This window comes from Mus musculus, chromosome 11, assembly GCF_000001635.26.
Source record: "Mus musculus strain C57BL/6J chromosome 11, GRCm38.p6 C57BL/6J".
NCBI lineage: Eukaryota > Metazoa > Chordata > Mammalia > Rodentia > Muridae > Mus > Mus musculus.
Window position 1 is genome coordinate 105929858 of NC_000077.6, and position 17017 is coordinate 105946874.

Sequence of the window (17017 nt, forward strand, 5' to 3'; positions counted from 1 at the left end):
AATCCAAGCGTGCAGTATGCTGCCAGCCTAACTGTTGGGTTTAGAGATGCTAAGTCCAAGGATGGGATGCAATCTATGCTGTAGATCCAGAGACTAGCTTGTCAGTCAAACTGAAGACCCTCACTCCGCTCCCAGTACTTTATTTTCTTCAGGAATCCATCTGGATGTCTCCAGGTCTAGCTATAGAGTTCAAGAGCTGCAATGTGACCAGAAAGCTTACTGCTTACTGCGTCCTAAAACTCTTCAGGACCTTTAAGTGAGGCGAGCGTTGCCTGCATCACTGAAACCTGTCTATTTGAGAGACAAGCAAAGACACCAGATTATGTCAGCAGCCCCACCCACCCAGCCTGTCAGCCATCAGACTGCCCAGTTCTCAAGAATCAGTCTGCTGCCACCTTCACTCCAAGGGCCATGCTGTGTGCTGCTTGAGAGGTGTGACTTCTCCAGACTGACCTTCTACTATGACTAACAGTGACACCATTGATCCTACTGGGCATCTAAACCCAATTCCCAAACAACTAAAACCTGAGAAAGCAGGAAAGCTCCAGGACAGGCACAGCCAGCTAGCCTGTATACCAAAATCGCCTTTATAAATAAGAAAAGATTCTAGGAGAACTCACATCTAGGTCTGATAACTGTTTGCTTCATTAACAACTAAAAAAAGAAAAAAGAAAAGAAAGTGGTTCACAAAACTCCAGCTTTGGGGCATCAAAAGAATAGAACAAGGTAGTCTTTAGAAAAAGTAATCCTTAAAAGAGTATTTCTAGATAGGAAGCCGCTCCATGCATCAGTGAGTAGCCGATGTCTTCATAGGTTCCCAGAAGTTCCTCATAACTTCTTCCCTTACTAAGCTGCCTTTTGGTGACCATTTGGATAGATGTTCTCCAGTGCTGATCTATGAAAGAACTGTACGTACTCCTCCATTGGGCTGGGGAAAGTCAGGCAGAAGCCAGAGGCAGCAAGTGGAACAGGATAGCTTAAAAGGCAGGTTGGGGGAACTTGCAGCCCCTCATGACTGAGTCACTGTGTTCCCAGGAGTAAGACAAAACCAGGCCTGGTAGGCTCATGAAAAAGGACCAAAAGAAGTCTCAGTCAGTTCTCTTATTGGGCTGTGTTATACCCAGACGCTAAGCTAGGGATTTGACACACAGCAGCAAAGATGTCTTTCATCACAGCACCAGTGGTCTTCTGAAGCGAGGCCTCCCTGTGTGAACCATTATTTGCTTAAAAGTATTGAAAGGGCATGGCTTGAAACATCATAGGCTGCTCCATCAAACATGGGCCAAGTATGGGAGGAAGTTTAAAAAAAAAAAAAGTTACTTCCACAGCCTCCAAACTTGCTTCTTCATGCCTTTCCCAGCCCTCTGGAGGCAGTGTGGCTCTCTCACAGATCTGCCAGGGGAGTACCTACCCAACAATTAACTAACACCGCAAAGTCATCTGCTGAGCTGCTGCTTCATGAGTGGCTCGTTGATAATGTTTTTTACTTACTGGGAATTCCATACATATATGAGAAGGACTCCCCAGATCTTGACTCATCCCAGACCTCCTTCCCAGTTTGTTTTTAAACCCATTGTGTCCAGTTAGTGTTGCAAGAATGTGCTGAGTGAAAGAGCAACCTAGCGAGGGCCACATCACTGAAGAAAACTGACTGGCCTTCCCACAGAAGCCATCAGTTGCTAATAGTGCCTCCGCTAGGGAGTTGGACCTTACCTCATCAGCCCCTCCCTCATTGCATGCTTGGATGTTTGGCTGGCTTGAGCTTGTGCAGGTCATGTGCTGGCAACCACAATTACTGTGAGTTGTGCAGCAGCCCATGGAGGATCTTTCTATACACACACACACACACACACACACACACACACACACACACACTTCATAATGATCCCATCATGATCCCTGAGCCTCAAGGAGACGGCAGGATATTATTCTCTGCATTTTGATCATTCTTTATATAACTACCATCCACTGCAAAATGAAGCTTATCCTGTGAGATCTGAGAGCTGCCTAAGTATTTAGAAAGCAATTTCCTACTATGTCCATTTAACAAACAAACAAAGCAATTATTCTCCTTTAGGGTCAATGACCAGCCAGCCACAAGTTCTTGAACCAGTCATACCAGGCATGACTATCTGTGGAGCAGGCTTTAAATCCAGTCAGAAAGTGATTGGTTGCCCCAGAGCATTCATGCCACTATTAATCCAATGGACATCTTTCCAGATTAGTCATTGTTATAGTCGGCAAGGGTTTACAATGAGTGGTTTTAAAAGCCAGAATCAGGGAAATTTCTAACCCGTGACTTTGCTTTCTCCAAAGTGCATGTGCCAAAGCAGATTCTGAGATTTTCTTGAGGTCACAGAGGCAAAGGCAGAGCTCAGAAGTGATCTGCCCTGCTGCTGCTTTCCTCAAAAGGGTGATCAAGGAGAAAACAAGCTGAAGGACACTGAGAGAAGCATAGGCACCAAGTCAAAGACCCTGCTACACGCGGTCCAAGTTCAACCTCTCAAGATTCCCAAGGCAGCAAGAGTGAGCTTGCTGTCATTTAAATCAGCACAGAAGACAGAGGTAGTGTAACCTTGACCTCCAGTGTCTGGAATCATTTGGAAATTCACAATGAGAACACAGGATTTAGGAATAACCCCGAACGAGAAATAAGATGGGACCTAGTGCATACACTGGGCAGCCTGCATCTAACGTTGATACCTTGTGCATGTGCTAAACCCTGTGCCAAACCTTTAAATAAGTGAAGGTCCACAAGGAAGCCTTGGTTTAAGCCTTGGTTGCAACCTCTTTGGGTTGAATGACCCGTTCACAGGGTCACCTAACACCATCAGAAGGCATAGATATTTACATTATGATTCATAACAGTAGCAAAATTAGTTATGAAGTAGCAACAAAAATAGTTTTATGGTTGGGGGTCACCACAACATGAGAAACTTGATTATTAGAAAGGTTGAGAACCACTGATTTGCAGGGAAAAGCCAGCTTGATTCTGGCTCCTACACACTAAAAAACAGCAAGAGGATAAAACTTAACAATTGTCTGGGAACCCCTTATGAGTGGATTTGCTGTAAGTGCCTTTTAAATAGTGAGCTCTGGGACCAGGCATAGTGTCTTGTGCCTTTAATCCCAGCACCTGGGAGGCAGAGGTAGTCAGAGCTTTGAGTTCAAGGACAGCCTGGTCTATAGAGTGAGTTCCAGGACACCCAGGGATATACAGAGAAACCATGTTTTGGGAGGAAAAAAGAGGCAGTTATATCTCCTTGGAGTATTTTTTGTTAGTAAAATTGAGGGTATTTGTGCTTGTTTTGTTGTGGTGGTGGAGGTGGTGGTAGTACTAGAACAGAACCCAGGGCCTTGCTCACACTAGACAAGTGATCTCCCACCTTGAGTCCTGTTAATTTAAGATGATGTCTGCCCTCAAGATCCATCTGCCTACCTGCCATGTGCTGTGGTTACAGGCATGTACTACCACACCTTGCTTTAAATGAGAAGGCTCACCATGCATAGGTAGGCACAGTGAGACCCATCTAAATTCTCCATATGCACAGAGCCTGCCTGAGTCATAGAAATCAACCTAACACTAATCTCAGCTGTCTTAAAAGCTTCACTCCTCTTTGTAAGGATCAGAAACACATGGTGAAAGGGTCAAACAGACACTGTACTGGGCATGTCCAGCTGCCCGGGTTCAGACAGGTCAGCCCAGGGCTGAGAAGCTGCCGGTCACAATCTGCTGTATCCAACCCGAGGACAATGTCTCTCATCTCTAGTAGAATTTCATGTATGACAGCTTAAAGCTTTGGTTCGTTTTCTTGTCTCAGCAAATGAAGACAGAAGGCAAGCGGTCAGCTGTAGACATTTATTGATTCCTCTGTTGCACCAACAACACACTGTACGTCACAGGAGACAGAAGAGACAGAAGAAACCACAGACATCTGCTTGGGGGCTTTCTTTGGTCCTTAGTCATGTATCATACACTTTGGCAAAAAGACTAGTTTACAGACTCTCATTGCAGACCTAACTTCTAATTCTCTGTGTAGTCTGGCAAGGGAGACTCGAAATGGTACTCGTGAGTTTGTCTAAGGCCGAGTCGCCCAGATGTAAACACTTGACTGTACAAGTGTGCCAACCGACGACAGAACTCCTAAGATTCCCTAGCCTTACAGCATATACAGTTGGAACTGGAGGCAAACCTCACCATCCTAGCAAGTGGAGAGACGGGAGGGAAGGTGAGGGAGCATCAGGGAGAGAGCTACACCACAGCTGGGGGAAGAGACCTCACCAGAAGCAGGGCCCACGCAGTTATTAGAAATCTGACAGAGAAAACCAGCCTAGTGACTTAAAGAACTGCCAGGTTCAGAAACCATTCATTTCCTCACTAAGTTAACCATGTGTGTCACAAACTGTGAGGCTTAAAACCCGAGAGAAGGAAAACAAGAAGAGAGCATGTGCCAAGCCAGAGAATACAAGATCAGTGCTCTAATCCCAATATCTCTAGACTCAAGCCAAACAGTGACTCAGCTAACAACGCAACAGGCAGTAGGGGGTTGAAGCTAAGTGCAGGAGACCAATCCCGTTCCTCTCTTCCACTTCAGTCCTACTGTCCAGCGATGATGGACCCAGGGCTGGGAGGACCATGATCCCTCAGGGCTGCTTCAACCAAGACAGGGCACCCCAAGCCAGGGTACCCCAGCAGCCCCCCTGGAGAACAAGGCAAACAGCAGCCCTCTTCCAAAAACTCCGGAGGTGTGGCCTCCCACTCTCAGAGTCTGCCCAGGCTGGCCCGCAGAAGGAAGCTAGGGCTTAGCCCCTGCTGAAGGGAGGTACTCTGCCAGGGCAGCCCTCACTGTGAGCAAGCAGCCTGCCCTCCTCCACCAGGGCAGGTATTTACCTGAGTTTTGATCACTAATCCCCTTCCCCACGAAAAGCCTATTTAATGATCAGGGATTTTAAAAGAACAGAAAGGCCTAAAGACTGTAGCCAACCCACACGCCAAGGCTCCTTTGGGAGCCAGAGTCAACCTTTCTGGGGAGCCTTCCTCTGAACACCAGCATATTTTACACATAATATCACTTGCTCTACTGCCAAGGACACATGCTTCCCAAGCTGCTGGAACTCCTGGGTTGAATACACAAAGCAGCGGTCTGACTTCTCCATGCCAGTCCCTCAGGCCCAGGCCCAGCAGCCATCTGCTGCATGGAGGGCGGAGCTATTGTCTAGCTCCAATAGGGATCAGGGCCAGGCTTGACCCCAGATCCCCTAACCAAGCTTTCTGCACGTGAACGGACAACAGCGGGTACAGGCAGACAGAGCCTACTCAGGGCTCACAGGATGTATCAAAAGCTGCAGAGAGGAAGGGGAGGAAGGGAGACTGAGAACAACTCCAAAGCCTGGAACCCCACTAAACTAACAACACAGCCCCACACTCACACTCCTGGACCTAAGAGACTCAGTGTCTGCAGGGAAGAGCAAAAAGATATCTGGAAACCCACAGAGCCAAGAGGACAAGGAGGGCGATCACTGGGGACTGGGGCTGTCTCCCTCCGTGAGTGTCTTGAAGTCCATGGAGAGGGCTTGCTCTTCAGCCTGGGAAGGCCGCTTCCAGTCAGCCTGAGCCAAGATGTAGAGCACAACCACCCCAAAACAGACCAGCAGCAAGCCTAGCACGTTGGCCAGCACCCCCTCAGGTTCAAACGTGCTGTACTTGGACCTGTAGGGTAGGGTGAAGGGAAAAGCCACCAAGGGTTCCAGTTAAGACAATCATAGTCCAGGCCTTAAAGATGCCTCGGGTTTCCCGATGCCCAACCTTCCACCCTCCCAGTGAGAAGCCAGCTCAGAGAGAGGCTTCCAGGAAGGCAGAAGGCCCTGGCGCCCTGCCTCTCCAGGACACTTACCCCAATTTAAACAGCAGGGCCTCCTTCAGGCCCAGTAGGGCTGTGCCCACAGAGAAGAGGAAGATGGTGGCACCAAAGAAAATGTGCTGAGGGCGGTAGCGGCTCCGCAGAGAGAATGAAGCTCCAGGGAACAGGAAGAAGCTGAAACCCACGAGCCACTAAAGGGAGAGAGGGCTCTGCTGAGCCATGAGCTGGCTGGGACCTAATAGGAGGCATAGTCGGTGGGTGGAATAAAGGAGTCTGGGGTACCCTGGCCTCTAGAATCTAGATTCTACCCAGGTCAACCTCGGAAAACCACCCAACTAAATCCATCTGCTCTTTTCCTTTCTGGACATGCCCCCTGGAGAATGGGCCCCTACATGCCACACCTGGACCCCATTTGCCCTCCCTTTACCTCTCCCAGCCCTTGCTGCCACAGCACTAGACTCACCTGCACAAAGTACAGAACAAAGACTAAGATCCCACACCAGCTGTGCAAGCTGTACAGGTCTGCATAGCCCTTCTTCTTGTGGTAGTCGAACACAGCCACCAACCCTGGAGCAGAGGCAAGGGCCATGTGAGGACAGGGCTAGTCATGGAGAAGGGAAGGGAGGGGAGGCCTGGGAGGAAACACTAGCCAGAACGTCTGGGCTTTGGTCCAGCCAGATGATGGCCAGCACCCAGTGTCCCTGCCTGTGATGCCTGTGAGAAGAAGAGTAGGGGCAAAGCCAAGCAGCTTGGAGCAGGAACAGTGTGTGTCCAGCAGCAGCTGCTGGAGCCTGAAGCAGCAGGTAGAGAAGGAAACGCTGTGTTCAGGAACTCACCCACCAGGGCGATGATGAAGGCGAAGACGTGCAGCAGCCCATGCAAGATCTTGGTCGTGCGTTTGGCTTCTCTTCTGAAGACACGGTACACCAGCAGAGCTTATGGAAAGTGAGAGAAAGATGTAAGAGTGTAGGCCTGTGCTGGACAGCAGACTATGCTAAGAGCTTGTCGGTCGAGGTTTGCCAGGCACAGAAACTGAAGGAGAGATCAGGATTCCATAAGGACCTTGCACTCATCCTGGTCAGGGTTCCCCTGAGTCCTTCTTCTACCCCATGCACACCCAGGGGCCATGAGAAGAGGCTACGCCACACCTCTGCTACCATCGGGGCAGCAAAGGCAGGGCTCTGCAGAGCACCCTGAGTAACTGCTTGGCCTGAGATATAAGTCAGTGATTCAGTATTTAGGACTCATCATGCTGTCACACTGAGGTGATGGCCAGACTCTGTGTACCCATTAACAAAGTACAGTTCTGGAACCTTCCTGGACAGGCACGTACTGCTCTTGACAGCCAGATGCTACGCTCTCAAGGCTTCATGTGATCCTGCCTAATTTCCACTACCCCTGGATGCCTCCTAGGACCTGCTGCTGAGAGGTGGCTGTCGGTAGGCCCCACTCCCTACCATCTAGCCCCCACAGGTGGTGTGCTTATTAGACCAAGCACCTGCTGGCTCTTACCCCAGGGACAGACAGACCCTCTAGCTCAGCCAGGTCCACAGGAAACAATATACACATGCATGTATGTCTACTTCTTTTCCCAACTTCCAGCTGCCCCTGAAGATAACTAATAGCCCAGTCTGGCCCTGCTCTATCTAGAAGGCAACTGTAGCCCTGGAGATGCCATCTGCTGAAACCAGAGGCAGGTACCAGTGCAACCGATGGAAAGCAGGTATCACCCTCCAACCACAGTCCCCCTGGACTCCCTAGATTCTTCATCTGTCTTGTCTAGAATCATCAATTTGTCTAAGTGGAAGGAGTGTCTGGTGGGACAGGATCCCTGTACATGGCCTCTCCCAAAGACAGCTACAAACTGAGGGACAGAGAGTGGCTGAGGGAGCTGGCCCCACGGGACTCACCATCTCCTTGAAGGAAGATCATGCCTATGACCATGCAGAGCGGGTGCACATTAAACTGCAGGGAGCTTTCCCAGGCAATGCCACCTCGGTACAGACCCAGCCACGCACCAGTCACAGCCACTACAGTGAGGCCCAGCAGCTGGGAGAAGGCCACATAGTACGGCAGTGCAGCAGGGACAGACGCAGAACTGTGCTCCATTCTGAGACCCCAGCTGCAAGAGAGAGAGAGAGAGAGAGAGAGAGAGAGAGAGAGAGAGAGCTAGCTAAAAGGAACCACCCATGACCTGTCCCCGGGACTGCCACCTCTTCCACCCCAGGGCCTAAGCCGTGCACGCCTCTGTTCACTCTCCCACCATTAAGACCCATGCCCACATCCTTGGGCAGAGTCCCAACATCCCAGGAACACATCAGCAGGAGGCCAGGCCTTCCCACACAGACAAACTTGACCTGGGTTCTATGTATAAGGGAAGGCACAAGTTTGAAAACATCCTGAGTTCTAATGACAGCATGGCCTCCATCCCGGGGTTACAGTTCCTATTTTCAGAGGTCCTGCATTTTCTGGGGTAGGGCTGACAGATGTGTTGAAAATGCAAGCAAATCCCCTTCTTTGTCCAGGTCAATGGGAAAGTCCTTCCCGGGTGAGAAGTAGAAGCTTTGCTCTTTCACCCCGAGTCAGCATGGGCGCACCAGAGAGGGTCCCCTTGTTCTACATAGCTCCTTTCTGCCCCCACTGTACCAGACCACAGGCTAGCCCACTAGCCCCCATCACCCCCGCCCCCCACCTCTCCTTTCCAGTTCCTTCCCAAACCAAGTGTGGGAGGGAGTGCTCTCCTCCCTCAGGTGAGGTTTCCAGAACCGAAGGTCCCAGCACTGTGGCCTCACATTCTGAACCCATGTGTCCCCATCTACCTTACTCAACTGCTGGCGATCTGTGCAGGAAGACACAGCAGGCACGCAGCTATTTAAGGAGGCACCGCCTGCATCGGGAGACCCTTGACATCCAACCTCAGGCCAGCCCTCAGCCCTTCTTCTGCATGTTCTCCTATTGCCCCAGTGTTCCCATAAGTAAAGAGGGTGGAAGGGGAACAGGCTGGCTCTGGCCTCTGTTCCCTTTGCCTCAGTGCTGGCAATGGCTGGGACTCAACACAAAAGCTACCACCAATGCCACCAGCACAGAGACATCAGAGCTCCAGCTACTGTCCCTTCCCTAGACAGGCAGGCAGGACTGGCCTCCGCAGCCAACTGCTTCTCCCAGCAGCAGTGAGCACCAGAAGATGCACGCAGCAGCCAACAGGAGCTGTGGCAGCCACTTCCCCACCCTAGCTAGAGCCCGTGCTGGCCCAGCTGTGCTTGGGCCTGCGTCCCCAGCTCCTCCAGTTGATCAGCTCCAGCTCCACCTCCCAATTCTCTGACAGCAACGCCTCCATTTGAAAAGAGGACCAAGGCAGTTAATAATACACTCTCCGAAAACAGACAAAGCAAGCCCTCCGCATCCTCGCGGGTTCTGTCTGACAGCCACATACTTTTTTTTTTTTTTTTTTTTTTTTTTTTGTAGAAACAGCCCCATGCATCTGCTAACCCATCCTCACGCGCAGGCCTAGCACGTACATCAACACACTTCTGCCTCAGCGGTTCAGTAACTCCACACTACTGCACTGTAGGTCTCTAGCTGAGCCCCGACCTCCTGCCAGCGGGCTCTGCCGTCCTACCCTGAATATTCAGGAGACTGGTTCTCGACATTCACGGAATACGCACTACTCGGAGGCTGGTATGAACCCAGGCTAGCCCCTTTCTCAAATTCTTGACATTTTCTTTCATGCTACCCCTGTCGTGTGGGAATTCTTTCTGAAGCCCTGGCCAAGAGTAAACTCCTGTTTCTGAATTCTTGCTGCTATCCTTGTCTGTTCCCAATGTGACTGCAAAATCCCATGCCAGGTCTGTCCTCCCTCCGAGTCCCACCCCACGGACATTTCAGCCTCATCCAAGATCAGCGTCCTCTCCTCACAACATCCCAGATAACCATGGACTGCTCTGCTCCTGCCCAGGGAGTCCACTGAAGGTTACACAGCGCCGCAGGGGCTCCCTGGTCTCTGTTATCCCTTTCCTCTCGGCCATCTCTGCAGCCATACCAGACCACGCTAGCCTCTCCCTAGTCAATCTGCCTGACACACCTGGACACGCCTAGCTTTGTAAGTCATATCACCCCAGCTGCCACACCATCCTAAATTATCTTTCTGCAGCCCCACTATGTTCCCACCAGGTCCATGTGGGGGCTTCACCGCCCCTGCAGTAACAACACACCTGCTGTTATTGCGGTCCTCCTAGTGTTGCCCAGCCTCCTCCTCTGCTCCCTGCCGCCTACACTGCCTCCCAGATTCACCCCAGGGCAATGGCACCTTGCTCACTACTTTGTCCCCAAGTGCAGCTCCACCCCCTCCTCTGTCCTCAAGGCTCCCCCAAAACTTCCTTACCCTCTTGGGTTCTGCTCTAGATTAGTCCCACGATGCTCTCGAGGGAAATGTCTCCTGCCCTGCTCCTTAAAGGCAAGAAGGTCACTTCACCCTTCTCCGAGACTCTCGGGTATCCAACAGAGAAAGAATGCTGTGCCCCTGTAGTCTTCTGTCCTGCCTCCTCCTCCTCTCCAGGTCACTCCTCCCTTATTGGATTCATCTCTTTAGAGCCCGAAGCACGACAGAATCTGATTAGCTCCCCATCAGAAAGAAGAGCAAGAGCAGCCTTCTTCAGACCTCCTGGAATACAAAGGGCAGGTCTGGGATGCAGGGGTCAGGCACTTGACCAGCCACGGCCTGCTTTTTCTGTCCCAGTCAGTCTTCTCTCGAAATGGGCAGAAACCCTAGAGAAAGTCTCTTCACAAGGGAGTGAGTGAGAGGATGGCTTTACCATCCCACTGAAAATTCCTTCTGGAATTCCCTATGAAGCAAATGTCTAAGTGCTCCCTGCACCCACCCCAGAGTGAGTGAGACGGGCTCGTATGCACCAGCAGGGTGGAGACCCAACAGCCAGTGAACCCCACACCCTGAACCAAGCACTTTGTACCCTCTCTGTTTAACCCTCAACAATACTGTGGGCATAACAAGCGTGCTACCCTAATGTGACTGATGGGAAAATTAGGGCACAGAGACAATAACTAAAGTTAGGGCTCAAAGACAGTAACTAAAGGACATGCCCAAAGTTACCATCAGCAAATAGCTGCTACTCTGGCTGCTGCTCCTTATAGCGGGCAATGTTAAATGCTAGAACTCCACAGAAAAGATGTGGGCCCTGCCGGCAGGGGCTTTCAGACAAATATTAATAGTAGCTGATGTTACAACAAGGGCCATAGAGGGCAGAGCACTTGCCAGGCATACTCAAGGCCTAAATTCAGTCTCCAGCTCTGCCAAAGGTGGGGGGTAGGGAGTGGACAATAAAAACCCAAGCCATCCCTGCATGGCCCTCCCCACCAGAACAGGAGATGGGCACCTTTGGGCTCTCTCCTCTGAGTCTCCTGCTAGCAGTGTGACTCTGAACTTCCTAATGCCCAGTAACTAAGGTGGCACTGTCACACGTTCCAAACACTTAAGCCAGTCAAAGCTTTAGTGGCCCCAGATAAATAGGAGAATCTCCCTGGCCCCTGCTCATCCCCAGCACTGCCCGAGCGCCAGGCACAGGGGCTGCCTGCAGCTCTCTGGAGAAAAAGGTTCCAGGGGAGGGAGGGAGAGGCAGCATCTTCATTTCCCATCTACTCTCAGGTAGGACACCCAGACAAGCGAGGACGCCAGCCTGGGGACAGAGTGAGCCAGACTGGCCTCAGGAAATACACCCTTTGAAGGTAAGGCTACAAGGTGATGTAAGAGGCAGGAGGGGGGCATGGATGCCCCCAAGGCTCTGGACAGAGCTGCTCAACCCATAGCAAGCCTGTATCCGCGAGCTTTAGAGGACTTGTGGATTGCTCCCGTGTAAGCATGTGTTTGCATCGCAGCCCCTGGCTCTGCTCTCTCTGTAGGCTCTTCTCGCCTCTGTGTTTCCAGAGCACAACAGTAGCTCATCACCCCTCAGGCTGGAAATGGTCACTCCTGACCCTGGGTTTCCTCTGCCCCCACAGATCTGTGTTCTCTCTCCTTTTCCCTCCCTCTCCTTTCTCTCAAAACATGATCTCACAGTGTAACCCAGGCTGGCTTCTAACTAGATATCCCCCTGCCTCAGCCTCTTGACACATCGCACTATAGTTCAGAGCTTTGCAAGGAACTGGTGCTTGTGTGGCCCCTTACATGGCTACTCTCCTTCCTTTCAGTTCAGGGTGGGGTGACAGATCTCTGGGCTGTGACAGTTCAAACAGATACACCCCCAATCTCCACAGGCCACCTGCAGACTGGCTCCCACTTAATGTAATCACACGGGGACATGGCTACCCTCGGGGCTCGACCTGTGCAGAGCACCACGCTCCTTCTCCAAGCCCACTGTGTTTTATTAAAAGGCAACCAGGCCTAACCTCATTACTGGTACCAGATGCACATGCTGAACAGCCCAGGAGGCAGAGCAGAGCACAGGGAAGCAGCAAACCTGGCTTGGCCACAGCCCTCCCCATCAGCAGCAGGCTTTAACTGAGTTAGGAAAGACTGCAGTGGGGGAAGGGACTAGAGCTTTCCTTGATGGGTAAGATCCTAAGACACGATGAGACAAAAGGCAAAAAGAAGCTGAGCGGTAGCACGGGGCACCCAGGATGCGCCAGGAAGGAAGGAGGGTCAGCATCAGGTGTGCCTCTGCACCAGAACTTGCCAAGAGTTAAAAATAAAAGAGCCTGCTTCATTTCAGAATGGAAGAGCTGAACTTTAGGGGTTGAAATGGTTTATGTTTTTAATCCAGTCTGTATGTTGTCTTTACACCAGGGAAATTTGAAAAATATCATTATTTATTTTTATGGAGGAAGGGCTCCCATGAATGCCAACCACCTAAGGCATGGGAGCATTTGTGTGTTCCACTGTTTCCTACTGTGTGCCATCAGGGAGGCCTTGTCCATTCTCCAAGCTGGCCTCCTCAACTGTGGGGTCGGGGAGGAGGAGAGCGGGGTGGAGTGGGGACCTTAAGACCTACCTCATTGGACTTCGGACAACTTAAATGGAAAAAAAAAATATGCACAAGTGCTTAGCACAGTGCCTGCCACCTAGCTAGGACCTAAGCAAACAGCAGTTGAACAAAAATAACATCTCCTAAACGTCATAGTGACGTCAACGGACCCATGAAGATGACCAGATCCCTCCTGCCCCACCACCAACCCATTCATTCCCCCTATAGAGTACAAACTTCTAGAGCGAGGAAGACTGTCAAACAGTCTGCCTTTAGTTCTTGTTGCGGGGGAGGGGGCGTTAGACCAAGATCTCCCTCTGTAGGTCTGCTGGCTTTAAACGTTCAGTCTCCCTGCATCAGGCTCCCACATTCTAGGAACACAGCCTCTTGTCACCACAAGTGACCTAGGTGGTAATTTTAATGTCTGAAATTTCATATTCCCACTTGTACTCTAATTAATTGTGAGGCGATTAGAAAATGGAACGCAAGGCCTGGCATGGCCTTTAATCCCAGCATTCAGATGTCTGTAAGTTCAAGAAACCTGGGCTCTGCCTACCCAGGGACAATGGCAGGGCAGGGCATCTGTGTGCAACTCTACTTCTGGTTCCAGGAGCTCCTCCTACAAGGGGTGGGGTTGGAGCAGTCCAGTATTTTCCTCCCAGATCCAAGTGCTGAGGAGCAATCAAGGTATCTAAGGGAGGTGAGAACACTTTGCTTTTTGTTTTGTTAAGAAGCGGACAGAACTCAGGTATCGGAGATGGGGCTTTTCTTAAAGAAAATTGCCAAGACAAAAAAAGGAAGGGCAACCAAAAGTGTCTGTGACTTGTGGTGCTGCAGCGCCTGTGGAAAGGTGGTAAGGGTAAGAAGAGAAGTGACCGGAAAGGGGGAGGTGGCCTGGCTACCACTCCAGGAGTCAGAGGCGGCAGCAGATCCCTCTCTCCGAGAAGTTCCGCCCCTGAGTCACTTCCAAGGCCAAAGCACGAAGCCAGGCGTTCTGCCAGGATAGGAACTAGTTATCCTGCCCGAGGACGGTGGGATGCGGAAGAAGAGAAAGAGGATCCACCAGGCCCGCACCTGAGCGCAGGGACCGGCCGCGGGGACAGTGGGAGCTCAGTCGTGGCGAATGCAGATTGGTCCACTCCCACCCACTTTGTTCTACAGTACAGCCGCAGGCCCCTGGACTTGAATTCAAGTCACCAGCAGTCCCCATTCTAACTCGGGCAGACGCGGCCCGCGCTCCCCCGGCTGCCTTGCCGGGTGCCAGCAGCACAACACCCGCGTCAGGGGACAAGCCGGGCAGCGCCGGGTCGGTGCGGGCAGGTGCGCGCGGAAGGGCGGCTCGAAGCCCTGCCTCACCTGGCCACAGTCCCCTCCGCCCCTCCGCGCGGAACTCGGCTCCCCACCTCCCCGTCGCCTACCTTGTCCCGCCGCCGCCAGGCCTGCGCGCGTCCACGCGCCGCGCCCCGGACGCTCGGCAGGTTCCACGAGCCTCGGCGCGACGGCGTCGCCATGGAGACGGGGCGGCGGCGGGGAAGCGGTAGCGCGCGCGAGGAGGCGACGGTCACCTGCGCCGGAAGTCCCGCCAGGCGCCGGCACTCGGTAGGGCACCTCGGCTACACCGACCCGCACTCAGGACCCGAACTCCAGCAGCTTCGGGACTGGCTCCGGACTGGCTCGGGACCGGCGTGCGGGGAAGGTTAGCGGCGCGGGTTCGGCGCCCGGGTTCCCGGTCTCTAGCTTCTCGCTCGCTACTCTCCACGCCCAAACCCAGGAGGCCGCTAGGTGTCAGGCCTGGCCTGGGCCCAAGCTCAGCTCCGGGAACCCAGGGTCACCTCTTCCAGCCCTCGTGGGCGGAGATGGCACTTTACACTTTACTGGAAGGCTGGGAATAACCCTGCCCTTCCGCATCTGCACACCAGCCACATTGACCACATAGACACTGTTGTTGATACAGTTTGCCTCCCATTTTTTCCACTCCAGGATACACACACACACACACACACACACACACACACACACACAGAGAGAGAGAGAGAGAGAGAGACAGAGACACCAATCTAAGGGTAAATTGTGTCCTTCCAACTTCTCATTTAAGTCCTAGACCTGGTGTATGCCAAGGTCTGTACTTAAGACTGTTGCCAAGACCAAGGCTGGGAGCTTAGCAGATCCTGGCCCGCTATCCAGGAAATGCTACGAATAGATAAGAGCCTAGCTCAGACTTCCTACAAGCTGGGAACAAAAGGTTCTTTCCTGTTGGATGCCTGGCCAGACTCACGGAGAGGAGGAGAGAAATGGGGTATTTTACCTTGTGAGGCAAAGCATGACTGTGAAGGCAGTCCCTGGAACACCTCAGCATGCTGGGAGCTGCCCACTGGTAGAAGCCAGAATTGGGGCGGGGGCTCCTTCTTAGAGGGTGGGTATGCTGTCTAGTGTACGGTTGAGAGAGAACCAAAAACCGGAATTACCTTATGGTAACTTTTCGTCTGGCAGAAGCTAATGGGCTTTTTAAGGTAAGCAACAGCTTCCTTGGTGGTGCAGGCAATAAATACATGCTTATAAACTAAACATGGCGCTGAGCCATTTCTCATTGTTTGCTGGGTATATTTGGGCTCCTGGGAGGAAAAGGAGGGACCGATTTTGGCAGGATGGAATCTTGTTTAAGTGTTGGTCTTAAAGTGCCTTCCAAGACCCGGGGAGGCTCCTGTTGGGAGAGTCCTTTGTTGGATCATCCCCTACCTCATTCCTTCAAGTCTCCAAGCTGACTGCTTCACAGTGCATTTCCTGACCGCCAGTGTGGCAGTATGGGAAAGACTAGAGTTATGACGACCACACATACACTCACACACACTCACGATGCAGGGAGGGGGTCTCTGAGCGAAAGGCCTTAAGGAGCAAAAAAAGGCACCGAGCAGAATAAATTTTGTCCTCATAACCAGGACGCCAGACCTAAGGCAGACCCACTCCCACCTGGCACATTCTTTCTCCCCAGGGCTACCCAGTGCAGAAAGCTGAGGGGAAAACCAGGATTCCTAGTTACATTTCTATCTTAGAAATTTAGCATGAATAGATCCTAAGCGTTTCTCAAATGTAACCAGGTCTTGTGTGTGTGTGTTTGTGTGTGTGTACGTGCACACGTGTACACACGTGCATCTGTGAGAGGTATTGACTTTTCTCTGTATAACCCTGGCTGTCCTGGAACACACTCTCTGTAGACCAGGCTGTCTTCAAATTCAGAGACCTGCCTGCCTCTGCCTCCTGGGTGCTGGAATTAAAGTTGTGTGCTACCACCACCCAGCCTGGTTTTACTTTGAAGGTAAGTTTTTAGTTTTTTGTTCATTTCACCAGGGAAGCCTAGTGTAGGTGTAGCTCCCAAGTGTTTCTGGAGTCCTTAGAGTCCAGAGGAATGTGAAAAGCGATACAAGAATCCACATGCCTGAGCCAAACAAATTTATATCAGTTCCAAAAACTGGGCCCTGCCCTACAATATCCCCTGGAGAGCTCTCAGCTCAGCAGCCACGGCCACCAGCAGCAGCAAGCAGGTCCTGTGTCCACCACCCTGAGACTGAGGCAGCAGCATCCTCAGGTCCCTTCAGGTTGTGGATATACATAATGGTTACTGTGATCAAGTTGAAAATAGAACCATGAATCACTATGGAAGAAAAGCTTATCTTCCAGATACATGGTCACTGAAGGTGACCAAGACAGCAGAGACCCAGGAAGGATCAGAGCATCTACTGGAACAACCCACCATGGGGGCAAGAGCAGCAGCCAGGCAAGACACCAGCCACAGTGCTTCCAGAGCCAGCAGTAAAGACAGCCACCTGAGACCTCAGGAACACTAAGGGCAGGGGACACGGGACATCAAAGACTGAGTTGTTGCCCATCCATGGTTGATCCCAAGGTTGGTCCATTCTGAGAAAAATAAGACTTAGACAAACAGCACACTGTAATTACAGAACTCAAATGTGGAGACCAGGCGAGGTGTGCCGTCAGGCAGAGGTTTTCCTCTGCTGGGCCCTGAAGGAGCAGGACACGCGCTGGCTAGGGCCTGTGGGGAACCAGCCTTGAGCAGGAAGTGGTGGTGTTATCTACCAACTAGGGCTCTTGATCAGGTTCAGCTCCTCTGACGGTTAAAGAACCAGAAGGCAGGGAAGATCTCGAACTCCGAAAACAGGAGCAGAC

The 17017-nt window shown here is 51.8% G+C and overlaps 1 protein-coding gene across 6 annotated transcripts; it reads right to left on the minus strand.

The window, feature by feature from the left end:
* Positions 1-3844: 3844 nt before the first annotated feature.
* On the minus strand, positions 3845-15162 carry Cyb561 (cytochrome b-561). Of its 6 annotated transcripts, NM_001356374.1 has the most exons (7): positions 14254-14630; positions 10243-10521; positions 7772-7983; positions 6698-6796; positions 6325-6428; positions 5895-6052; positions 3845-5710 (listed from the first exon to the last, which is right to left on the minus strand). In NM_001356374.1, exons 3-7 carry the CDS (start codon positions 7968-7970, stop codon positions 5518-5520), a joined length of 753 nt encoding a protein of 250 aa, NP_001343303.1. In that variant the 5' UTR covers positions 7971-7983; positions 10243-10521; positions 14254-14630; the 3' UTR covers positions 3845-5517. The 6 variants fall into 6 exon arrangements, with proteins under 6 accessions (NP_001343303.1, NP_031831.2, XP_006532194.1 ...); NM_007805.5 differs by lacking the exon at positions 10243-10521; XM_006532131.3 differs by lacking the exons at positions 10243-10521; positions 14254-14630 and adding an exon at positions 10073-10138.
* Between the last annotated feature and the right edge of the window lie 1855 nt (positions 15163-17017).

Bases quoted from the DNA above. Each gene is read 5' to 3' on its own strand.
- Cyb561 (NM_007805.5), bottom strand. From the start codon at position 7,970: ATGGAGCACAGTTCTGCGTCTGTCCCTGCTGCACTGCCGTACTATGTG. The intron at 6,797-7,771 runs GTGAGTCCCGTG...ACTTTCCATAAG, and splicing joins GATCTTCCTTCAAGGAGATG to CTCTGCTGGTGTACCGTGTC. The intron at 5,711-5,894 runs GTAAGTGTCCTG...CCTACCCTACAG, and splicing joins GCCCTGCTGTTTAAATTGGG to GTCCAAGTACAGCACGTTTG.